This window comes from Betta splendens, chromosome 6, assembly GCF_900634795.4.
Source record: "Betta splendens chromosome 6, fBetSpl5.4, whole genome shotgun sequence".
Taxonomy (NCBI): Eukaryota; Metazoa; Chordata; class Actinopteri; order Anabantiformes; family Osphronemidae; genus Betta; species Betta splendens.
In genome coordinates, this window is record NC_040886.2 from 7840329 (window position 1) to 7866570 (window position 26242).

The window sequence follows — 26242 nt, forward strand, 5'->3', positions numbered from 1 at the left end:
CTGGTGCATGTGCTTTGAATTCATAAACCTCCTAGAAAGGTGCTACAGTATATTGCTGCACATTTTTCTGATTGTCTCTCATCTAAGTTTCTTCCACAGTCATTAAGGAAATAATGCTTAGGTTCACTTTGGTGGTAAAGGCTCAGATCTGACCAAAGTCAACATGGTATTAATTCTTCTTTAAAGCCCTCAGTCCTTGGCTTTGTCAGGCTTCCATAAATCTGTCTCATTAGGCGTGTGCACAGAGGTTCATGGCAAACACTGGGCGAAACTTGCAGTACGAAGCAAACCTTCTGTGAAACATGTTCTAATGTCCTGGAATAATAAATCAATCAGGGCTGGATAATCTGAACAAATGTGTCTGTGAGATGGCCAAAGAGTGATGGTTTGTTGCACACATACAGTATCTAGGGTTTCAGCATATTATTCCACGGGTCCACCCGGCGCTCCCGTCACCTGCGCCAAAGGCAACACTCCTGGCCTGTGCATCCTCCAAGGCCTCGGCGGGGCTCCATCAGAGTTTTAACCGCGGTGCTGTTCTCTCCCGCCCCGGCAGGTCAGTTTTTGTTGGAAGAGTCGCGGCTGCTGGAAGCGGCGGAGATGGCGGAGACGGCGGCACGTCTCGACAGCCGGGAGTTCGACGTGGTCTTCAGCGCCGCCCACATGCTCAGGTGAGTGTTTGCTCGGAACCATGTGGTAACGTTTGAAGGCGTTTTTTTTTTTTTCAATTCGGCGCCGGCCACCGCTTCCCGAGGCCATGTGCTGTATGAGCGAGGGAGGTCCACTGCCTGCGCCGCTGACCCGCAGGCTTACGTTGCTCCGCGGCTAGCGTGATTTACTTGGCGGCGCTTTGTAATCCTCTTCGTTTGCTACAGTGCCAGCCCAGGAGCCGCTGGTTTGCCTTAGCGTGCTGTGCAGCTATGTGTCCTCCCGCACGCTCTCCCGCTGTCTCCATCCTCATCATCCAGCTCCCTTCCATTGGAGTGCGAGGTTCCGACGATGAGCTTAGGAAGCAAATCTTTAGCAGCCGCTGTGTTCCTGAGCACCAGCCGTGAATGGAGATGTGTAAACACAGTCACGCAATGGGCTTTTTTCTAATTCATCATCTGTTGCTCAGGGACTTACCCTTATAATTACAGCTGCCTGCTACGGGTGGGCCCTGAACTTTTTCCACTGCTCCACAGCTCACGACAAAGACCCTTAGTTGGTGGTGACACCACTTTACCTCTACTGGCGAAGGGAAGAGAATAAAACGAAGAGCAGGAGCTCTAGGACTTGCAAATGTCTTTTACTGCTCCCCCGGGTGCATGGTTTTGGACCGTTTTGCTTCCCAACTAATAATTTCCCACTGTCTCCTTTGAACATGATGTTTTTCTTACTTCAAAATGTATATATATAAATTTTTTTTTACTAGTTCTGGATTAATACACCAATGTAGGACAGCAGAAATCCGGTGGATGTTGAGGCCAGTGGGGATTTGCTCGTACTTCCCATTCAACATTAAATCATAGTGAAATACAACACCGTAACATCATGTAGTAACATAAAACGTTGATGTTCAGAGACACACACAGGCAGTGTCCGTGTGTCTTCGTTGGTTTCCCTGTCGATTGCCATCCAAACCGCATGTCTTACATAATGACATAATACACCAAAGCTAAATGACGATTTTGCATATTATAAGCATGTCTTCTTCTTATCCACGCCAATTTGTGCATATTTATTTTCTAAAAGTGCATAAATAGTTTTTACTTTGCTCTGGTAGCAGCTTACATTTATGTTTTGCATGTACTGCATTTATACTTTCAATAGTCCAGAATATTCAGTATCTTTTCCTATTCAATATGAGTGCTGTTGAAAGGGCCGTTTGTTCGTTCAGTCATTAGTTTCCGACTGTGCCACATGTATAGGAATTACTGTCAGAGCTGGGATTTGTGCACGTCTGTGGTTAATAAAGCTCCTCTCGACAACAAGATTTAAGAAGACCAGTGGTCCAGTTGCTGATTTGAAAAATGGTCAAGCATCCTTGTCTCTCCAGAGACCCCATTTCCCATCCACTCCTCCATCACGTTCCCATAACTCTCTGCCTCTTTTCTGTGCTTTTGGACTCTTGCATTGGATAAACCCAGCAGCAGTTTACATACTTGGCCTCCATTGTCTTCTACATCGTCCCGACCCGTAGTTAAACAGCCTAAGGAGGCCTTGCCGCTCCTTTGGTCCCACTGTGGCAGCTCTCCAGTCCCCCCTCTCTGATAATGTGTTTATAAATGTGATAATGATATTACGGAATTAGATTCATGCATTTTGTCTTCAGAAGATAGTGCTTTCTAAATATTATGCTGGCAAACGAACATGTGATTGTGGTTGGATGTGAAAGCCACGTTTAGAGTCGCAGGACAAATACAGCAACTCGTTCTGGGGTCTGGATCGAGTCAGGAATGTAAAACGCTTCTGTTGAACCAAGCTGGAAAAATTCAGTTGCCCTAAAACAACAATGCCATGTGTGCAAGTAGGTAAGTGGATAACACATAGGCTGATGAATCTATGAACAGCAAGGTTTCAGTCAACCGGGCATCGTGGAGATGGTTTTGGTATTTTTATGGGATGCCCAGAAATCTTCTACATGAGCTTTTACCAAATTATAATTCACAAATATATCTCTATCATTGGGTCAGGTCATCAGAAGAGGACACATCAAAGCTTGCAATACACAAGTTTTCAACTTTTAACTCCTTTTGCATGGTAGCATTTATTCTTATTGGGCTGCAAACATTTCCCGACTCATTGATCAGTGAGCAATTAAACATTTAGACCACATTAGGCGGTGTTTCTATCTAATGTGTACTTGAGATCATAATGTAAAAACCTCCCCCTTTTATCTCCGACCATATGGATGATGGCCCCGACAGCCTAAATGTAACTGTGGTTCCAACGCCCCTCACTCGCTTTGATCAGTGTGATCCAAGGGGCTCCAGAACCAGACGTCATTTACTCTGTCCTTGACTTTATCCACGCTCAGTTGTTTCCAATGGGAAAGTTGGTACCATTAGTGAACAACATGCAGCTGTGGTCTGTGAGGACGGTTTGGGGAGTATTAATAACAGATATTGACAAAGGAGGCAAGTCACTTTGTATAACTGCAGTGTGTTTTGATGGATGACTCTATGAAGTACTGTGTAATATAGGACATTCCAGCCTTGACTGCAGGCTTCATGTCCTCAGGAACAGGAAGTGTTTCTGGTTCCAGGGACTCCTGCCGACAAGCCATCTGGCCAGAAATCCTTTATGCTGCAATGTGGCAAATACAGCATGTTTCGGTGCATCTGTGCCCTCCACTCTGCTGCCCCGGTTCTTAGGATGGTATTAATCTAGGCTCTGCAGCCGCTGTGCTGCATTCACGTCTTCAGGGTCACAGAGTTTGTCCACAGTAGGTTGTCGAACCACAGTTTTTTCCACTGGCTATGCAGATTTGCCCAAAGAACATGTCGGATCAGATTTGGTTTGCTGGTTAGTTTCTCAAAAGCTAAAACCTGACCTCAAGATTCAATTGGAACTGGGGGTTATGATGTGCGGAGCGGAGAAGAGATGTAATCGAGCGAGAGATGGCATCAGTTGAGAAACCTCGGCAGATGCGCTGGCTTCGCCTCGTGCCTCTCATGCTGTTCCCTCCCTTTCTGTTTTTCAGTGACCCCCTCGGCTGCGAGTAAACTGCATGTTTACTTGTGCTCAGCGTCTCATCTGGAGCTTGGACCAACACAGATGAGTAACGATCCCCTCTTCCTGTCTTTTCATTGCAGGCAAGCCAGCCTAAACGAGGCAGCCGAGAAGTATTATGGACAAGCAGCGACCCTTAGACCCAATGTAAGTACACCCATGACAAGCCAATCATCTCCATTACTATTTACCCCGATGGACACTGTGCAATCAGTCTGGGTGGCTTTGTGGTATTAGCACTGCCCAGTCTGCCTTCTGACAACTGCCTTTATTGTCAGTGGCTGTTGGAAATAAGGTCTAGGTTAAGACTAAGCTCAGGTTTGTTTGTGTACCATCCATCACCAACTTCAAAGGAGAGGTCTGGGTGAGTAGATTGAAAAGAATAATGATAATAACACTCAGTCAGGGGACTTTGACATCTTGAAAATGAATGGGGCCCAGTCTCTCAGAGCTCTAAGAGGAGGGGCTGCGTTGTTTAACCGAAGGCTGCAAGGGGAGTAAAATATGTTCGGCATGTGCTCACCGAGTTTCCCTATTTATTCCTGTGTCTTGACTAGAGAAAATACAGGCAAGGATTAATCATCGAAATATGTCTGGACGACATTATACAGACAATACAGTTTGGTTCTGCGACCGCACGTCTCTGGTAGAACATATACAAACAGTGACAAACAAGACGGACCGTAGGACAGAATTCACAGAAACCATGAAATTGAGCTCCTGTCTTTTTTGTTGTTTGCAGTGTCAAATGTAGCATCGTGCCAGTGTTTTTAATTAAATCCAGATGAAAAATAGAAAAAAATTCTCATGTATAAGGGATCAGTGAGAATGCATTTCTTACGGACAAAACACACATTCTGCACAAACTGGTCACATACTGTACACGGGTCAGCTGCCGTTCAGTGGAGGCCCAGGTGAGTCGCTCAGTGCACCCCGCTGTGCCAGACGCAGTCAAAAGGACGTGATTGTCACATGAGAGCAATGAAAATGTAACGTTCTTTCCGTGCAAAGATGGTTTGTGCCGCAGAGAAAGCTGCTGTCGTGTCATCCTGTGGAGGACGCGTACGTTTGTAGAAGACGCGCCGAGGCCGCCTGCCTTCACCGCAGCTCTATTTAAAGGCCAGATCAGTTTAATTCTCCCACGGCGGCTTCTTGGAATCTCTAATTGTACAAACACGCTTTTGATGTTCTTATCCAAACACAGAGACGCTCCTTTGGCTTTTTGTTTGAGTTCCTTTTGTCATTTCTATTGCTTACAGCTGAGAGAAAATTAGAAAGTAGCGTCTTCATCCATCTTCTTTAGCCCTTGCCTGGTGTTCCTTACAATGTGACTTGACTAGAGACGTGTACCCTGTCACTCTTCATACGTCACGTCACGGTTAACTGCAACTTAACTCTTCACTCAGAGATACTGCTGTTTTATATTAAGCACATATGTCTTGTTGCTCTGAGTGTTAGAGGACAACTTTCAACACCCAAGGGATTCTGTTCTTTAGCACTAAAACTCTTTCAAGATCCTATTGCATACTTGATTTGCTTTGGTTTCCTCCCCTCAGCCTTTCATTTGAGAGTTCCTCCTATATGCGTGTATAGATATTCTTTCTATATACCAATTGTCTTAATAGGGAGGTCATTCTCCAGTGCAGCTTTAAAGTCAACTCTCCTAGTTATTGTACTGTAGCATAAGTCGCTTTATGTTCAGGCTAATATGCTTCACATCTGGCCGCGCCTCTGCTGCTACATGCCAGTTTTGGGAAGGGTAAGGAGGCAGAGAGGCTACAGGGCAGCAGGAAATGAGGAAAAAATTGGAAGCCTTTGACAAGGGAACATTTTGCAGAGTGTTACAAGGGTGAGGAATAATGCAGGGGCGGGAGTATAAATCACCAGATTCTTAACAATATGATCTCGGGACAGAACTCTTGGGTGAGGAAAGGTGGGAGCCTACGGAGGAGACTGGAGGGGGGAAGCCGAGGTCTGGAATTGATAAGTTGTGCATGGGCGAAGAGAAAAGTCTTTTGAACTTCTGTTGCAGCTGCATTCAGAGGAAAACCAGAGGTCGATGATTTCCTACCCAGCAGCCTTTGCTTGTTTCCTATTTGTTGTGTTTTGCTATTTGTGGAGGCGGATACAATAAAAGGAGGTTTGTCTGTTTACGTCAGCTTAGTTTACTTTACACTTCACATACACATAAAGTGGCATCTCAAATTACTTGATTCTGACTTTGTACTAGGAATAATCTAAACCGTCCTGTGGTCTGGACAGACTTTCTTTTTGACTCAGCCTTCGTCAGTGTGTTGTTGTGTCCTTTGAGTCGTTTCACGGCATTAAACTAATAGAAATAATATGATGTGCCTGAAATATCATTAAAAGAAGGAGCGAAACCAAATGCACATACGCATCCTGTATTATGAACGCGCCGACCTCTGAAGAGACACTGACGCTAAGAGATAATTGCAGTTCACGCAACATGGAATCAGCAGCAGCTTTACATGGCATCAACTGTAATTTTCCAATATAGACCAAGACGTACTTGTCACATTCATACTGCATACATAAAACTCATGTGTGGCCCCTTTTACTGTCACGTTCAACTAAGCTCACATGTATAATCACTTGTATTTTGGCTTCTATATCCCTGACTAGTAAAGATTCCTAAGTTGCAAATTGATCCCTCACCGATCTTGTGGTGCGACCCTCAAAATGGCGGGGTCAAACAGGAGGCAGCTCTTAGCCCCAACAGTTTCAAAATTACCCCCACCATTAAAATCAAGACCTCTGGCTGCTCCTGTGAATAGTAATTGAAAAACCGAGGTTTTTCTTCAAGAGGAATATTGCAGTTGTACATTTCCAGCGAGTCTCTAGTAACTTAACGCAGCACATTTGGAGCCACGGTGCAACGGTGGAAGTGTCGGCCGTGCCAACCCTCACTCCGGCCACAGCATTAAGTTCATTTTATATGCGACAAGCGGAGATGTGGTTCCTCTTGCAGATTGTGCCACAGTCTCATTGATTTATTATCTATTTAATTCTCCCTGCATGAAAATCAGCCTATTAGAGACGTTATTCCCACTGAAACTAGATAAAGCATAACAGACGGCCACACAGCCTGAAAATGCCTTTGTTCCGTTATGTATCAGAGATGATACGTTATTCTAGAGTCTGTATTGTTTGTTTATATGTAACTCACTCATTCGTCTGCTTTTACAAGCTATGGATTGTTTTTCAGCAGCTCCGCTGTTGCTGGTTCTGATTTTCACTTCCACACATTTATAGAGAAACACTTTTTCTCATGCAAAGAGTCCTGCTTTGAGTGAGTGGTAAATGGACCATGAGAAAGAAATTAAAGCTTGCGGTGCGTCACGTTAGCAGATGACAAGATGCCATAATCAAGTGCCATTGTGTGTGACAAAGATGTATTGGATGGGGTGATAATTATAGGAAAAAGACCCAAACACGTCTATTAAATCCCATGATTGGCCCCTTTTACAAAGACTCTTTCATTTAAAGAGTCTTTGTAATTGCGATTCATTGTTTCTCACAAATGTAGAAATTGCAATAGTCTCACAAGCAGGAAGGCAGTAGCTCCTTGACAGACTTTCCACACTTCAGACTAAAATGGGGATCAGATGGGACCCCTCCCTTGGCCTGGATTCATCAGACCTCACTGTGATTGCATCCCAGACACTTTTCCTATACTTGTGTCCTTGTGACTCACTCCGTGTCATCAATGATGATTTTGCCTCTTGGCACCAGTACTGTAGAAGTATACACTACATCCATCTAGAGCCACTTCAAAGTAGCGGTTACTCCCTTTCAGCATGTGATGCTACATGATGTACAAGAGACAGGGACACGCAGAACAGCCTGGCTACAAGGCTCCAAACACTGGACCACAGTCTGATCTGACAGAAGAAAGCAGTAGCATGTTGTTGTAGCAACTCAAACCATGTGAATGTTCTAATTCTATGTGTTTTTTTTATCTGTCTTTACCTTTGCTCGTTTCAGTATCCTGCAGCTTTGATGAACCTGGGCGCGATCCTCCACCTCAACGGGAAGCTCCAAGAAGCCGAGGCCAATTACCTGCGAGCACTTCAGCTGAAGCCGGACGACGCCATCACCCAGTCCAACCTGCGCAAGCTGTGGAACATCATGGAGAAACAGGGCCTGAGGACCACGAGCCCCTGAGCTCACCCCTGCCCACCTACTCGCCGTGCGGATGCCAGACCTGGGCAAGGGCCTGCATGCACGTCCTCTCCTCCGGGACCCATGGAGGAGACGCGGGGGTGGGGTTGTTACTGTGCTGCTCCATCCACCTAAGGACTTCTGAGCTTCTCATACAACTCAGGCCAGCAGCTTTCCTCAGGAGCATCACTCACAGTTTGGCCGGCACTACGGTGCATGGCATTTGGACTCTTAAGAACTTTCCGTCAAAATTAACACACTTGTTTTTTTTTACACCTAGAGCACTTGAAGTTATCGTAAGACCCTACAGTAGGTACACCCTTCAACAATTGTGATGAGTCAGCGCTTTTTTGCTTAGCTTTGTTTTTTTCTAGATCAAATGGATGAATGAGCCCAAGCAGCCAGAGAGACAGTTGAGAGTTGAGTCTGAGAGCTGCAGTGAGGGTATTTACCACCACTACTTTAATAATGTTTTTTTTCTTTTCCATCTTGATAAGCATGAGAAAATAAGGTAACTTAAGTAATTCAAAGAATAATCATGTTAATCGAGTTTTAATCTGTAGCCTGAGAGTCTCTTCAAGTCCATGGAGCCGTTCTGTTTTACTCTTGGGATGAAACACGCTTCATAATGAAGGTATAAAAATGAGTGCCATTGCTGGAAAAGCATTTGTAGCAGATCTTTTCGCATTAGGTCAAAACTTGAAAAAGGGAATTAAACGCATCAGCACACCGCAGCACAACAACCGCCTGTAAAAGCAAAGGGAGTGATTTTCTTTTCACACTGTAATGCCTTATAATAGAAGTGTACAGTAGCATGCAGGTGGCAATATTTACCACTTCAGCTTGGTTTTTTGTTTTTTTCTCTCTTCACTGATGAAGAAACAAAGTCACCACGGTAACCTGTTGACAACAGTGCGAAAAGCTTCCCATGGAAGTCACAGACGAAGAGGCCGGTACGGTGCGTTCGGGGACACGTTCACCCCCACGCACCTGACGCTGCTACGAAGAAGTCGAGCTGAAACACATGAAGGAGGTCCTAAAACCAAATACAAGAAGCTTTTCACAGACCTGTGCTCTGTGGTAGCATGTCTAAGGGAAGTATTGCAACACCTATGTTTGTGTTGGTATGAAACTAATTGCATTACCTTTGTATAAATGAATCTTAATATATACTTACTTTGCTTATAGCTTCAAGAATCATTCAGCAAAAAAATAGCCAGGCTTAAAATGGAAGTTTTAAGGTGGTTCAAACATGAAGTATTTCACACATCAACAGTCTTAAGGTCTCGTTTTGTATATATTCGGTGCAGGTAGGATCTGTGTGTTGGTTTGTTGATGTCGGCATCTGACGGCACCTTCCCAGAAGAACATGTGTAGTGTTTGTGATCATAATCGCTACCACCGCCACAAACCTCCCGAGCTTCCTGTGTCTTTAGTTTGTTATGTTGTAAGTTATTGCTTTGCGTTTCCATAGCAACAGAACCAGCTGGTACTGTGTTTGTATATGTAAAATGAAGGAAGTGACCAGACGAGTTGTTTGTGGTCGTTGCTGGGAAAAAAAATCAGCAAATTTGTGGTGTCAACGGTTTTTGATTTTCACTGTTATGGCCACTAGAGGAACGTTTGGGGAAAGGATCGCAGTTCACTCCATTTGGGCCTCACATCTCACAAAAGCCATGTGTTAATTTCTCCTGTGTGTATATAAAGTGTTTATGAACAAACACTCCTAATTGTTATTGCTTGAGTGACGATGGAAGAAAATGTAAAAGGAAAAAAAAAAAAAGCCTCGCGTTCCACTCTGTGTCCGTCCTCAGGGATCTCGAGAAGAGTGTTACTGCAGAAACCTGTTCACAGAGCGTTTACTAAATTAAAGATTTATTTTTGAAAGTTGTTGTATTTGTATAAATTATCAAGATTTGTAGCCGTTTTCTCATTTTTGTATCATGAAGATGAACAATGTGCAAGAATAGAACCTTTTCCCCCCGTCTTGCTTTTTTTCCACAATAAATTTATGGTGTTCTGCTTTTGCTCAGCTCTCTGTGCAACAATTTTTGATTTTGCTTCGCAGTGAATGAATCTTTTTGATCTTCAACACATTCCCTTCACCTGTCAGACCTAATGGGGTGGTCCTACACGCTCGTAGAGCAGTCCGCCCCCCGCAGGTTTCATAAAACGTCATAAAATCAACTCCGAGGAGTCTCCTGCACTTTGATGTTCGAACAACAAAGGAGACGTGTAAACATTCCCATGTGGAAGGAGTAACACAGTGTGCGCCTATGGCCGCTGTGGCTTTTTTCCAGCCTCCCACCAGAATCCGAACCCCACTGAGAAGCTAAAGACGTTTCCCCCGGAAACGAGGCCGTCCAGCTTGTGAAGTCTACATGAGAGGTCTGCTCAATGTGACGCCCTTTTCTTGCTGGGCTGGAATGCACACATCCACTTACCTTCATTTCTTGACACAGGTGCACGTCATGCACAACATGCTCCCCATCACCCCTCATCAGATACCTGCTAGATTTACATCCACAACTTCATTTTGCCCCCGTCTCTCCTGATGTTAATCCTCTGACACTGTGCACCATGAGGCTCACAGTTGTGGCTATGATTTAAAAGGTCCTGTAACACAAATACCGCCCACACTGTTGCTGGCCTTCCTAAATTCATCTACTGCCCGTGCCTTTTAGTGACGTCATCATGACATTGAACCAAGTCTGTGGTTGGTTGCAGAAGTTAAAAGATTAAAAGAAGATATAAGAACACAAGACGTGACAGATTCATGGCTTTAAAAGGAGAAGCGTCTCCTGTGCAACTTGACTTCCTTACTGGGAATATTACACCGTTCTCTCGCTGCATTAGAAAAATATTGGTTCGCTGCATCCAGAACCCAGGACATTAAAAACGCCTGCCTTCCACTCGTGCGACTCACACAGCAGGTTAGAACTCCGCGGGTTCGGCGAGTTGAAGCTCGAAGAAAGGAATTTCCTCATTACTACTGTGATCGGTTTAATCTCCCAACTGTTACCAAGCAAATGTTTTGGGGCTTGTGCGGATGAGCCGCCGCCGCTTTGATGTGAGGCGCTCGAGCTCACGGCTGCTTCGGAGCGGAACGCTGTGCGTGATGCCGAGAAGCGCTCCCCTCCGTCGCTGTTATTGCTTGATAGAAGCAGCATTAAGGTGAAGCTCCTGCATGAGACGTGAACTCTGCTTTATATTACTGCCACGGTGTTTGGATATCCAGAAAGGAAATTGTCTTTCTTTGGCGCAGTGCGTCCAGCGTGAGCGACCCGCGGGAACTAACTGCGAATACAAAGGGCTCATTAAAGTGCAGTTTGTGACGTGTCGCGTAATTACGCCTGGACGGAGCCGTTACTCTTATTCAGACGCATGCGCGCAGCTCTGGCTCGCGCCAAGGAGCCCATGCGTCGGGTGGCTCTCCGTCGTCCGCGCCATTAATCTTCACTTCAACGCCGCGGCGCTCCGTGTTTGGCTTTCAGGCTGCGCACCAGCCCACTGACAAGTGCGCGGAGTCCAGCGCGTGTTTGGAAAATGTCTACGGAGAAGTCTGAAGCTGAACTCGCTGATGCGTGTGATTTTTCGGAACTGCAAATTGGACGTTTCGGTGCCAAGACCTACCCAAACGTCAGTATTTACGGTTCATGGAGGAATCCTCCGACGGCCGTTTTGGGCTCTGACGTATTGTTGGCGCGCGCTCTGCATTCCCCGGTTCTCTGTGTGGAGCTCGGGCCACGCACGCACGCACGCACGCACGCGCGCCTGTGCCTTTGTGTGTGTGTGTGTGTGTGTGTGTGTGTGTGGAACCTCGCTCACGTGCGCTCGCTCGCGCAGGTGCACAGTGTTAGCACAAACTAGGAGTCTGAGACAAAACCCAGATCCTCACCTCCAAAAAAAAGGCCACCCCCGAGGATTTGCACAGCGCTATTAACAGTCCGGCCCCAGCGGGTCCCTGAACACACCACTCTGTGTTGTTTTATTGGCAAGTGGACGTGACTACATATTTTGGGAAGTAATCCATTTTACGTCCACTGTGACAAAAGGTGCTTTGTTTAGGTTGTGTGGGCAGCGACGCGAAGAAGAAGAACCACCGTGTGTGTGTGTGTGTGTGTGTGTGTGTGTGTGTCGGTCCGAGTGGAAGCAGGTGCGTGTTACGACGCAGCGATCGATTAGTTCCAGAGTCAGGGGCGAGATGTGAAGATCCAGCGGCGCGCTGTCAAAACAGCGGGCTCCCCTCCAGACAGATGGCTTTCCACTCGGACCATCACACGGGCCGCCTGCGCGCTCGCCTCTGCGGGACAATATTTATTGGTGCGTGTTGGCCCGTCCAGCGCGGCCTCGGCGCTCCCTGAGAGCGTCTCCGCCAGAAGATCAGAGCCGCGGCCGCTCGGGAGCGAAATGACTCCTGTGATGCGCAGAGTGCGCGCAGAGGAGGCTTCGGGTGCGGGGACGGACAGATGGAACACGCTGTACGTGTGAATGCGGTTTATCGTGGGGTTCGGAGCTCGGTTCTGTTCAGATTGGGTGCTTCTTGTTCCAGTTCATGTCCAAGCTCTCCGTCAGTACATTCCTGACAGCTGCACCCGTTCCCCTCCAGCAGCTCCACCGTTGTTCCTGATCGCGTTAAGGCACCTCCCTCGCGCCATTAAAGCGTGCGCGTCGGAACCGCCGCCGCCATAGTGACGCGTCCAGCTGTTTAAAACGCTACGCTCCCACGTGTTAAGTGGAGGTTTACGCTGACGTGCGTTTCTCTATACTCCGGCCAGTTTCCACTGGGGGATAAATATACCCTGAAATAATAAGTTGCAGTTTGAGCCGTGCAGTAAATATGTGGTGTGAGACCGGGCTGCGTTCGCCACCCTGCACCGCACGCGGAAATAAAGATGCGTTTTACATGCGTCCCTGCTTCACGGCCTTCGTTCCTCATTAGGTTCATCATCTTGCTAAAAGGGGTTGTTGCTGTTTTTTTTATTTAATTTTATTTTTCGCCCGGCTATTTCTCAGATTGGTCGTCCAGCTTCTTATTTATCCTTTTCGCACGGTGGGACTGGCTGATTGAGTTCCTCAGAGACCCATCAGGGCAGGCAACCTGTCCCGCTGAACCGCTGCCTCCATCCATCATGCGGATCCAGTCTGCTTTATTACCCGGCCACGTCAAAACCCACTAAAACGTCTGCGGCTAACGGCTCTGGACACTTCCTTTAAACGCCTCTGAATGGCAGAAACGGGACACCGCGGAGGGAGCAACGGGTCTCTATGAGCGGGCCCGGACCCGCCGGGTCGGACGCCCCCTCCGGTTCTGCCCCACACCTCCTCCCCCCGCGGTAGCCGGGCTCTTGGACAGTCGGCGAGCTGCTGCGTGTTATTCTAGCCTCCACTCAGGTGAAAGAGGTAATTTGCAAATAGGCTTCGAGACGCTACTAAGCACCAAGGTTCCAGCCCGGAGGCCCCCTGAGGGGTCCGATGTGAAATTCCAATGGAAAATCCCTCAGAGCTGCGGCTTGGACACCTACCAGCAGGCCTGAGGTGTCCCGGGACGGTTTATTCTTATTCCAACATTACATTTCTGCCTTTTAATGGCATTTTGAATTCAAACAAACGCATCGGTGCATATAAATATGCTTTATGTTCTCACCACAGAAACGTCCCCCAGACGTCCCCCCGTGACAGACGCAGGAATGCACGCGTTCGAGCCGCTGACGCCACGGCCTTTTGCTTACGCAGTGAAATCGCTGCCTGACTTTCAGCCCGTTGCGGTGATGAGGTGTTTATTTGGCTGAAATAGAGTCGCCGCCGTTAATTGCTTTAACAGCGGCGACCGAACCGCGTTGCCTCCACGGCCGTCTGCGCTCGTCGCCTCCCGTTGTTTCACTGTGGATGTGGAAGACGACGTTTCACATTTTGACACATTTGTGACTCAAGGTTTGGACCTTAATTGCGTGACGACCTCCAATAAGATGTAAATATGACAGCATGTGGAGCGTCCGCGTTTGCTGCAGCAATAGTGAGCTTTAAATAGGTAGTGTGTCGTTCATTTCTGGTGGGATTCAAAGTATATAGAATATATAAGGAGTTAAACCAGAAAGACTTTGAGAAACAGGATCAGCACAGTTCAGTGTGATATGAAATAAGCTAATAGAAACAAACATGATCCCACTGATCGTTCCATAAACCGAGTTTCCTTCAGGTCCTTTCAAATCTCGGCTGAACAGCTGCTCTGTCCGCAGATGTGAGCGTGTGAGTCGGAGGTGTTCAGGAAATCAATGAAAGGGATTAAGATTAACTCAAGCTTCCCAGGGGCATGTAAACCCCAACCATTACCGCTCGCACACATGGAAGTGGATTTCCTCTCAATTTACAAAACAAACCCGGAGGTCGGCTGTTTGTTAGCGGGTCACACAGGAGGCCCCGTGTGGCTGATATTAAACCTTCACTGTTTGTTGTTTTGAGATCCACGGCTCTGAGGCAGAAGTGTTCAAATCCTGATAGATGTAAAGCACATACTCGTCCCGGCGCACAGGCAGACAGAACGGGGGAGGTGCGGAGGCAGGACGGGTCTGTGGGGGTTCTTCGTGATTCATGGCTCAGCTTGGATTGTAAGGTACCTGAACAGTGAGCACGGCTGCAGTGAATTAAGGCTGCATCAGTAGCTTCTGTCCCGAGTGGACGACGATGTCCAGCGAACTGCACGGGGCAATAACACGCTCACCACAATTTCCTGCAGCCCCAGTAGGCCGTAAATCAGAGTGGGGTCGCGCATCTAAAGCGCTCGTGCTAATACAACATTTACAGCAAATGACCCCTCAAATGAACATCTGTGGGCCACATTGGCCAGACTTCCCAATTAGCCCCCGGTGCAGGAGACCACATGTGAAAGGCGCACGTGATTCGGGAATGATTAAACGGGAATCTACGGACGAGTTGAAAAGGAGCTCGTCACATTTGATGTGGCGTCGCAGTGGGAGCAGCCTGTTCAAAGTGGGCTTCAGTGCCGCGTCCCCTGTTTACACCGCGGCTCCAGAGAGCTCGCAGCTGAGGCCGCTGTGGCAGTTCGGCCCCCCAATTAACCTGGTAGCATTCATTATGGATGCAGAACGTGACGAGAGGTGATATTTGAGAGACTGACTAGACCCCCTCCCCCCCCCCATGAGGATGCGCCCAGCCCCCCACGACCGGCAGTGGTGAATGACAACGGCGACCTTTGCCTCAGAGAGAGAAGCCGACATGTGGAGGCTGAGCGATGAAGAACATCGGTACACAACAACAGCGGACCACAGGAGAGCTCTGGCACACGGCCACGGCGGAGAATTAAAATATGACAAGAACACTGGCTCGTGTTCTGGCTTTACGTTCACGTTGGTAATGATGCTTTCAAGGCCCGTTTTTCACAGCGTTTCAACATTTTAACCACGTTTGTGCGCACACAATATTTGATGGTTTATCAAGATCACAATCAGTTTAACTATAATTTGTTGAAACCATGATCCTTCTCTAACCTTGACGACAGCTGTCACATCACGCTGTCAGCGCTGTATCGCGAGGCTTTATCGTAGATTTGATCCAGTCGATGTGTTTTGTGGTGGCGTTGTGTTACTATAAAACCAGACACGAGCCTTCACATGCTTTATTTGATGGAAACCAAATATTTACACGCAGGCAAACACGATCTAAACCATCTTCGGCACACGGGTCCCTTCGAGCGGTTTCATATGTTGTAGGAAAAGCTTACCGTGCATCTGCAACGTAAACACCAGCGATCTGTGTGAGGCTCTCGTCACCACACGGCCGCCAGAGGAGCAGGGCTCGAATCGGAGGGAAGGGGAAGAGAGGGAGGTGGAGCACTGATCAACAAAGGGAGGAATGAAAGAGCAATGTCTGAAAAATGGTCTGCTTTGGTAATCAGCTTTAACAGATGTCCGCCGAGTACTAACAATGAATCGCATTTGGGAAATAAACGCAGCTTATCATGTAAAAGGATCCCAGTGGGCAGGACGCTCCATTTGTCATGAGCATGAAACCCAGAACCCATTTCCATTGGTGAGAACCACTCATCCATCAGGCAGCAGCCACACTGTACTTACATGCTGGTAGGTTAACTGGGAGTCAGATGGGCAGTAATAAAAAAATAGATGTTGGCAATGATAGAATCTTTTCAGTATTTCTGTCGCTTTTTGTGAATGTTGTCATCAACAAATTAAAGGTGGTAAAATTTATAAATTAATTTAAAACTAATTAAAATAAATATTATATTATAATAATTAAAATTCATAAAATGTTTAATTCATTAAAAAATAAGTAGTAGTTGTAGTTTATTTATTTACACATTTATTTTATATTTATGTAGTTCCCAGTGAGTCTGACCTTTGACCTTTCAACGAAGATTGGCTTAAGTTTAGTGGGACACAGGTGCAAACAAACCTGGTTGTGTCATCACGAGACAAACATTGCGATCAATATTAAATCATTAGACATTTATTGAGGCTATGAGCAAACATGTGTCCTCTACTGTATCTTCAAACGCAACATTTAACGTACAGGTTTGAAAACGACCGGTATTTACCGACACAGGTTTCAGGCATATTGTTGTTCTGGTCCACAGTTACATGTAGACGGTTACATGGCAAAAATCGTAATTCCCACGTCACTCATCACTTACTTTACCATCCAACACAAACACAGACAAACCTTCAAGCCCATTTGATTTTCCATGAATCTGAGACCACCCTCCCTTGTGGGCATTGTTCATTAGATCTGCATTGGAAATGAAACCAGAAGTCTCTCCCCTGTCATGTGTTTGATTTCGTGCAGAAAGTCAAGGAAAAAGGTCAGAGGCTCATTTCCACTGCAGACCAAAAATAGAAAGCTACAATGTATTATGATGCATCTGCCTCAATTTTCCACCAAAATACGAGCAGCGGTGCAGCTGACCCATTGTGATACTTGATGCATTATTTATCATTCATGAATAATGAACCGAACATCTCAACATCCCTGTGAAATAAATACAAATGTGTAGCTCACAGTTCAGAATCCTAACCTGCAGTAAAATAAGAATTTTCAAACTGAGAGCTCAAAACTACTGTTCTTACTTTTACTCCTTCATACGTCTGAGGCTGCAGCTGAATCATTTTTCTGCGATGCAGGATGCAGAAATGTTCCCAGTAATTGCATCTGAAAGAGCCCATTTACTGTACGCCTCCGTGAAAGACTGGTTTTCAACCGCGACACATTAATAGCGTTGGCTTGTTTTCATCTGGGAGTCTCCGGGCGTTTTGGGTTGTGGATTGTTAAGTAGCTTTGCTGTGATAATTAGCTGCTGTGTTCTTCTCATGTCACTGCTCTGTTCATTTAGCCAAAAAAAAGCATGGAGCAACAACCATTACAGGGATTTTAAAAAATGACGATTCAAATTTTTATCATTATGATCATTTATGTATTTTATTTCAACGCACTGTTGTCAGTGAAGCAGCTTCAATAGTGTGTTTTAAAGCTCCACCTTTCAGTTTACCTGCTCTGAATCTCGTCCCGTCTGCTCAGAACCGCTACCGATCCCTCACTCGTGCAGCCCTTCATTCAACCCTGTGTCGTGACATCAGCAGCCAGGAACGCCGGGAGATCGTCCTCATTAAAGACGAGGCGGGAGTTTGGGAATGGCCCTTCAAACTGCTTTTTGCTGCTTTACTTGGAGAGACGCATTCGAACGTGGAGTGTCCCTGTGGGGGGAAAACACTAGAGCTGAGTTATGCAGCCGAGTGTGGGAAGAAAAGTGTAATAACTTTCACCTGAATGCCTCCACTCTGCCAAACACCATGGGTTTGTCATTCACAGGCGTCAGACCCCCCCTGTATTCAGAGAAGGAGGCCTGCAGGGATATAGCCCTAATGAGGCAGCGGGTATTTCTCTGGGTTGTTACAAGCGTCCGTGTTTGGAGCCTTTCACTTCACTAGACGCTGCATCCAGCACCAGCCACTATTTCTCCGAGTGAAAGGGATTCTCAATTAATGATGCAATTATGCTAATGGAGTTGCCGGGCGGCTCGTTTGCCTCCGCTTCCACTCAGTATCAATCCCGCTGAAAAATAGCACGGTGAAAGCATCACTGCTCAGATTCTGAGCACACATTCGCCCGCGACTCTGGGCTTTTTCTGAGGAATGGCAGCAAGTGCAGGGTGCAAACTCTGCACAGGCCTTTGTGTATTGTATTTAATGTGAAGCGAAGGACTGGCAACACAACCGTACGCGGTTTTCTTGGGATCTAATTGCAGTTTTAGCCACAAAAGGATTCACGGTTTACTTTGTTGCATCCACCAGTTTTAGATTTTGAGGCACGAAGGTCACTTTCCTTCATTTCTAGCTAAAAAACCTCTTCCATCTTTACCAGTCTTTGTCATTTATGAATAAATTCATGTACTGTACTTTAGACTGACCTCCTCTGGTCCTTCGCACAGTTGAAAGATCCTGAAGGAGCAATTTATGTTTCCACGGTTGAGCGCTGAGGATCAATAAAATAGTCTCTGACCGCCGTGTTTATGATTGGCTGTGCAGATAGCACTGAAGTGAACATCATCTCCTCAACAACATTTCAGAATTCATTTGGTCTGTTTTCCCTTGCAGGCGTTCAGCTCATTAGCATAGGACACGTTTCACGTGAGCCAAAACACTCACAGCTTTGCTGCCTGCAACTGGAGCCAATGCGCCAATCCCACGTCCCACACAGACAAATGAAATCAACCACTTAACACAACATCTAACCTAAAAGTCTTCTTTCAAACAAGTCATTTAAATTTTTTACTAACAACAAAAGTAAAAAAATACTGATCAGTCTTTGCCATTAACCGGAGTAAAACAACACGTAAACAGTGATGCTCTGGGGAAGCTGCATTTTGACTCGACTGCAGTAGCATTAATTGGAAAAGCTCTACCTGAGAGTCCCTCCACTCATATTAGCTCACATGCCAGGATCTGTACTGTATGTGTGCATATCAAGCCTTGTGTGATTGTTTTGCTCCTCTGCGCTGCTGCTCTCGCAGATGAGTAAAGGTTAATTATATAAGCAATGCACAGAGGAGGTCTGTGTATGATGAAGCAGATGAAATGTTCAATGAAAAGGCTTCGGTTTTGCTGCAACCGCTTGCGAGGTTGTGCAGAAACGCTTTTCATTTTATTACAGTTATACCAAATTGCTGTCGCGACTCCTTTGCTGCTTTTAACAAGCTTATTACCCGGCTCCAGTCGCTTTTACTAACAATAACTGTCACATTATACAACGCCTAAAACCACACTACACATTCTGAACAATGACTGTCCACGTCCTGACAATCGCTCAGAACGAAATGAATACTAACAAATGGCAGACAATCCTGTCTGTGTTTGCTGGCGAGGGCCTCTGAGTGCATGTGTGTGTGTGTGTGTGTGTGTGTGTGTGGGAGGGGGAGTAAGGTGGGGGGAGCCGTTAAGGGGTTCCCAGGAGATTTCCCTCCCGTGAACAATACCGTGGCTGCCTGAGTGTTTGCTCTTGTCAGTCACCTGCCACAGACAAACGAGCCGGCGGCGGCTTGAGTCAACTCCAATCTGCAATTCGAAGACCAGCGTCGTGGCAACCGAGCCGGCGCCAGACGGCAAAGACGAAGCAGTATATGCATGTTCGTGTTCATGTTTCTGTGGGTGATGATGATTTGCATCATTACACAGATGCAGCGAATAAGCAGTTTTCTTCATTTAAACAATCACTGGTCGACTTCTCAGAATATTTCAAACCTCCGCACACTATAATTTGTCCTAGCTTCTATCATTCATCATGCTACACTTGTTTTTTATTTTTAGCCATGTGATCGTGTAGTTAATGAAATGAAAACAGTCGTGCTGAAACCATAACAGCGATGTTTGGATAAACGGACTCCGAGCACATTTCAGAAGGTGTTCCTGACATTCGGCGCTCGCCCGGTGACATTTCACGTGTGATGCTGCGGCGGCGGAAAGAGCAGAGGCGGAACCCGCGTGTGCAGAGAATTACTGCTGCAGACGGACCGTTCTGTTATAAAACGCTGCTAAACCACTGACAGCATTCACGCCGAGCACATGCGCTGCAGAGACCAGTACGGAGGCTAAAACTTAATATGACTCGGCAGAATTCAGCGTCCGCCTCGTGATTCATCCTCTGGTGACAATGCATTAACAGAAACTGCCTCCTCTCCCATCTTTATTGTGCCCTTCAGACAGAACGGCCTGATACAAACTGCACTCGACGGGAGATGAAAGGCTTCATTCCACCATAACGGCCCTATATGGTCCAGTAGCTCATCATCCAGAGCCCACCCTTAGCGAGACCTGCCGACATTCAAAATGTGCATTTTAAATTTTAATTCAGCTCCCACTGAATTATCCTCCAGCATCTGTGCTTCCTTTAGCAACGGAACAACAGACGAGCGAAGTGGCCTTTTCACCCTTTGTCTTCCCTTTTCCTATTTTCATATTACCACTCTAACAGGCTTTTGGGTTCTTTTTTTTTTTTGACCGCCTAATTTACATTTCAGTGGCAGTTCTAGTGGAAAGACTAACAAGGCGCCTTCAAAGCCTTTGCCCAGAGCTTCCTTTTAGTTGTGGTCCACAGTTTGACGGATGAAACACTTGATCAGTCCCCAGTTCATTTGCTTTTTCTATTGTAGGGAAATTGTGTGGGAAACAGCTGTAGCCTCATGTCTCCAGGTGTCATAGAGAGACATCATTTTTACCTGGTTATCATCAAACAAGGAAAAAGAGCCCTTCTCGGAAGATCAAACAGTCCGAGCAGCGCTGAACAACGTTTGCGTTAAAACGCTCGTAGCGTTTGCTTCTGATTCTCACTGCAAACGCTGATCTGGAAGCAACAGGTGGCGTCATAAACAGGGATGAAGCGCTCCCTCGCTTGGGCTTATCGCCGTGCGTCCAGAGTAAATGAACATCCCCTGCCCATCACTTCGCTTCCTGTTCCCCCTCACGCTGTGACATTTCAGTCATGTCCTCCACGACAGGACGTCAACCTGGATGCGGTGTCCGGGGTCATTAATCTCCTTAATTGAATAAGATGAAGAGCGGCCGCGGCGATGGGAAAGGCCAGAGGAGAGTCTGGGGTGTGATTTAACGATCCCGGTGATTGAGGATGGAGGATAACGCCTCGTTTAGGGCCGTGTGGGTGGTGTGTCAGAGGACAGCTTGCTAAAAGTGCCCTTTCTACGGTTCTCCCCTCAGTGCTTGAAGTAACCCCCGCCCGCTGCACCTCTGCATTGTTAATCTCAAGTGGACCGAGATTCCCAGGCCAGCGTGAGAGGGGCCGTTTGTCTCAGTCGAGTGACGCCCGGAGTAGAACCTGAAGGGAAAGGAAATGGGCTGGAGGAGAAATAAAGTGGAGAGGACAGAAGGAAAGGAAAACAGATGGGCAAGGAAGGAAAGGAAGGACGGCCACGCAGAAACGGACCGAAAGGGGAAATACAAGGGCTCTACTGTGGGTTGCCAGGTCGGTCCTTGTGGGGCCCATTCTGCTGAATGCAGCATTAACTTGACAAATTAAAGGCAAACCTTGGTGGAATACGGTCACTTTCAGGGCCCATTAATGTACAATCACACTCTGTTTCATACACAGTAAGCGATACAGCTACTGGAGCGGCTACTGTAAATACGCCTGTCTGATTAGGACCTCGGCGGCTCCGCTAGCGAGAGCATACGCTCCCATTTCTGCATTGTGTCTCCTCTTGATGGATGTCACGTGCGTGGTCAGAGCGCCGCGCGGAGGGAGCCGGCGCGCGCGCACACCTGTTTTCAAAGGGCCTCCTTCCTCCCATTCCTTCCGCGCGTTTCAAAGGCAGGCTAATGGCATTCGCAGGCGCGCCGTGATTACACGGCATGTTAGCGCTCCCGAAGACGAAGTCGCGTCGCGGGCCTGAAGGGGAAATTTATTTTACAGCGGGGGCCGCCTGGCGCACATGTTAAGCGCATCACCGCCGTCTGCCTGGAGGTGGCCTCCGCCGCGCGCCCCCGCGGCTCGGTCACGCCACGCCGGTGCGCGGTCGCCGCGCCATCAGCTGTCGGGTCATTCATAACGAGAGAGCGTGTTAAAAACACGCGAACGCCGTGCGGGACACGCAGCTGGGGTGTCGTTCCTGGGATTTGCACGCCGCAATCCATCACGCGGAGCGCACCGACTGCGTGCCGGTGATTAATGAGCTCCTCGACGCGTCCGAGCCTCCAGGTGCTATCACGCGTCGCGTGCCGGTGTAATATTAGATTCACAAATCCGGCAGAGAGGCCGCCGTCGGTGAGTATTTTTATACAAGCCCCCGGTTGGCGGTGCGGCCTTGTTTCAGTATCTGTGAACTTGCCTTTAATTCATTTATTACTCCCGTTATTCCAACCTCAAGACATCTGGGTTCTGCCCAGCGACGCTTTATATACGCGGGGATATGTTCAAACGGAGGCGCGTCCCTTCGCCTTCGAACTCGCCGACGTGCGTGAAGAATGTTTTCACAGAAAATCCAGGCGGCTCCTCCGCAGCGAGGCCGCGCCGGCGGGATCGAGGACCCGGGATGCAGCGGGGGTTTGTGGCGGTGAAGCTGTCAGAGTCCTGGAGGAACCAGAGGAAATCAGCAACAGCTGTGGAGCGGAGAAAAGAGCTGTTCTGGGGGTGAGTGGCGCTAAAAGCGTGAGGAGGACAAGAGGAGCTGCTGTTTCAGCGAAGACGCGCTAGTAACGACGACGTGGACGGGAGAGGAGCGGACCACCTGCGTAGCCACGCCCCCATCATTACGTAGATGGGGGCGTGTCCTGGCGTCCACCGGAGCCTGTTTGATGTCTCATCAAACATTCCCGGGTCGTCTGAAGCCAAGACCCCGAGACGCTCCAGCGGAGTAATTGCAGCTCTTCCCTGCAACCGGAAGCTAATTCTCCGCAGGCTCACGTGTGCTCGGTGCCGTTATTGCCACGTTTAAATAAACGCACCCCGTGGAGGGCGAAAGTGCGGGGAAGGACGACTGAGGGGGGGAAAGAACCCGAGAGGATTCACTCTGCAGCATGTTCTTCCAGCACTCGATTCACAAGAGGTTTCATCTCCGCTGTCATGCTTTTACTTTGAATTACTTTTTTTCCAAAAGTCAGACTGTTCTGGTTTGGAAGATATATTGAAAAAAAAGTTTTTTTATAACTGGTGGATCCCTGCTTTTGTCATAAATCACTTCACCGTATTAACAAAGGTCGGCATAAGGTCGATGTTTGCATTTATTGGCCCTGGGAGCCCTGACGATGTGCAGCCACCACCACAACCTTCCTCTGGTCTGCACCCACCATGCATAAAACATTTAGTAGGATTTATAGCACAGAGGCATTAAACACAGGTTCCATTATACCACAGCTCACAGCACGGACAACTGGAACTATTATGTAATTAGGTCCCCGTTATTGATAGACTGTATCAAATCCAGCCTTGTATATTGACTTTAATACAACTACAGTATCTATATAAGGCATCAAAATAACAATTTTAACTGTAATTATATAATTTCTATTTAACTTGTGCTAAAAAAAGAACCAGTATAAGTTTTACTGTAAGTGTGGAGGTTGTGAAGCACTAAGATATGAAGCTACTGTAACAACCCATGTGTTTGGCAGCGAAGCAGGAAAGACTGATATTATTCATGGCAATGACGTGGATCCCGTCAGACCTCTTAATGACTCAGCGCGCTGGCTAATGTTGAGGTCTTATAATCAGACTAAGTCTCGCGTGCGCCAGAGCCGCGGTCTGACTCGACGTGAAGTCTCGGTCCCACTTTGCGTCGGGCGAAATCCCCAGTAATGTATGTTTAATGCGGCAAGCTCATCCGAAGCCTCGCGGCGGCTTGGCTCCGCCTCGGACGTCACGCTCGCCCGGTAATAGGCTTCGAGTCCCGCAGACTCCAGCGCGACAGGCCACAACCCGCGGTTTTCACTCGCACCGACTCATCCGTCCACAAAGATTCCCCATTCTCTGATGTGCTCCTCGTGAAACCTCCTGTTTCCCGCCCGAGACACGCTCACCTCTCTGCATTAACAGCTGAATTATGGATCAGCGCATGTGTAACAGAAATAGATTTGTTGTGTTGCCGCTCTCCCTGATAGACGCCGTGCGCAGAACACTCTAAATTATGGATCTGGTCGTCTTTTCATGAATTATGAAGCGCCTCGACTTTTCGCGCGAAGCAAAGTTAAAATGTTTGTTAATATATTCCAGAGGACGAGAGAGACTTTCTGGTGCGTGCGAAGAGTTCGTCACAAATCCCGATAGATAAGATAAAATTCTAAAACTTAAGTCGAAATAAATGAGCGACTTCTACGTCTTTGTGCGGTGTTATCGCAATAAGAACGATTGTGCGACCATGAAGACAGATTCCTTTATCATCGCTGTCATCGCACATGCAGGACGCCAGCGCTTCCACAGATGTTGTCCAGTCAGATGTGGTTATGGCGCTGGTTAGCAAGGCCACTGAGGGGACGAGGGAGCAGCTGTCAGGGCTCGCCGGCCGCTGGGACCATCAATCACCGGCTGCTGGAAACAGATACTGGCAATGACGAGACATCAACCTTCGGTATTAAACTCTACGGTTACAGTGGGAGCTCATGAATGATGAACACGGGTTCAGTCGGATTCTCTCGCTGAGCAAACGAACTGTGACTTTCTCTCCGACGCAGTAGACGCACAACGTGTCGCTTCAAAGTTGACATGTGTGTGATCTCGTCCTTCGCTGGATCTCCAGCGTCTCAGTGTTAGAGCCCGAGGTGACTGAGGAGCAGGCAGATACGAAACCTTCAGCTCCGCAGACTGGTGGCCACTTCTAAGTCAAGCCAGACGTCCCACGGGGCTCACATTTACAGTAAGAGCGCAAATCTAAAACACGCTTTATGCACCAAACACAAATAACATCTCTCCACAACACTTAAAACCCAATTTCTGAACATCTAACTAATGTCTGGGACAACCCACAACAGAGATGCGGTTGAAAACCCCCTAAAGGAGCTGAGCGCGCAGGTTGAGAACAGTGTGGAAGATGTTAAATCTATAATTCACGGGACAAAAAGAGAACAGGCCTCGTCCCGGGCCGCAACAACACAACAGTGTGTTTTCAATTACACGAAACCGGCTCAATCGCAGGTTGCTTCATTTAGCTCCCAGCTTAAAGTCTACACAACAGCAAACGTTAGCTCACCCGCTGCTACTCAGACAACCTGAGTCACTCATTTCAACCAAAAATACTAAATTTTAAATTCTTTGTGGGATCATGGATGATAGTTAAAGTGAATAATATCAGTGAGAACAGCTGTTAGTGTGTTAGACGTGTGTGGCATCAAATTAATCAGGCTTCTTTTTTCTAAACGATGTATTTCATCATCATCATCATCAGTCAGACATGAGAGACGACACACGTCATCATGTACATCTGGGATTGACGTTCTCGCTCGGTGACAGAGCTCGGCTTCTTTAAAGTCCTCCGGATTGTGGTTTACCAAACCTCCCAAAAGACGCATAAGCCCCCAGAATGCCTCCTTCCCAGGCTCCGCTCGTGCCAGACAGAGATTTACTTAATTGTTTCCCACATGAAAAGAGCAGCGAGTACAAAGCGCGTTATTATGCTCATCCACTGGGTGCTGGTTTTCACGTCGCGCCCCTGTGCTCTCAGGTGGTTTCCTCCGGGTTTCTTGAACGTGGCTGTCAGTTTGACTCTGGCTCACAGTTGGCCCCTGGCTCTGGGCCCCCGGCCCAGCTTCCTGCGCTCCTGTGCAGAGGGCCCGACTCGCTGTGAGCCTGGGAGCAGAGGTGCAGAGGCTGGAGGGGGAGGGGGGGCCGAGGGAGGGAGACGGGGGCACATTTGAAGGGATATTTCCTTTCAGGGTTTCCGCTCTTCTCATTTTCTCCTCATTATCAGGATGTCTGGTGCCAGACCTCCCGCTCCATCCAGCCGAGGCGAGAGACGAGATACAAAGTGCAGAGCAGAAACAAGAAGCTGAACGTGGCGGTTGATCCTTTTAAGATGAGATAAAAATGTCCGCTTGTGTTCGGAGGTCTGCGCGTGATCAAATGGTTCTTCCCACCAGGAGGAATTCAAGGGAAATACACAAACAACGTATTTATTCAGCAGCTCAGCTTAATCAGAAGCTGGTTCCTCTTCACATCTCAGCACTGACTCCAGTTCGCACAGACCCACCAACGCCCGAGCAGCTCCACTCCCACACGTCTCCCACAGTCGAGAGCGGAGGCAGGGCTTTATCTGATGCTGCGTCCACCAGCGGGGCGCCGCCCGGCCACCTGCGGTGAGCGCCGGGGCCGGCGGCGCTTT

The 26242-nt window shown here is 47.6% G+C and overlaps 1 protein-coding gene and 1 long non-coding RNA gene across 2 annotated transcripts in view; both read left to right on the plus strand.

Moving 5' to 3' along the window:
• The window catches only part of tmtc2b (transmembrane O-mannosyltransferase targeting cadherins 2b), a 65902-nt gene extending 55974 nt beyond the window's left edge, over window positions 1-9928 (plus strand). Inside the window, exons 10-12 of the mRNA XM_029153389.3 lie at window positions 557-671; window positions 3798-3861; window positions 7720-9928. Of these exons, the coding sequence (XP_029009222.1) occupies window positions 557-671; window positions 3798-3861; window positions 7720-7899 (359 nt within the window). The 3' untranslated portion in view covers window positions 7900-9928. The remainder of the gene's footprint in view (window positions 1-556; window positions 672-3797; window positions 3862-7719) is intronic.
• A 12127-nt stretch (window positions 9929-22055) lies between these two features.
• Window positions 22056-23085, plus strand: LOC129604233 (uncharacterized). Its single transcript, XR_008694947.1, has 2 exons — window positions 22056-22197; window positions 22301-23085. It is a non-coding gene; the product is annotated as an uncharacterized LOC129604233 (long non-coding RNA).
• Window positions 23086-26242: the final 3157 nt, after the last annotated feature.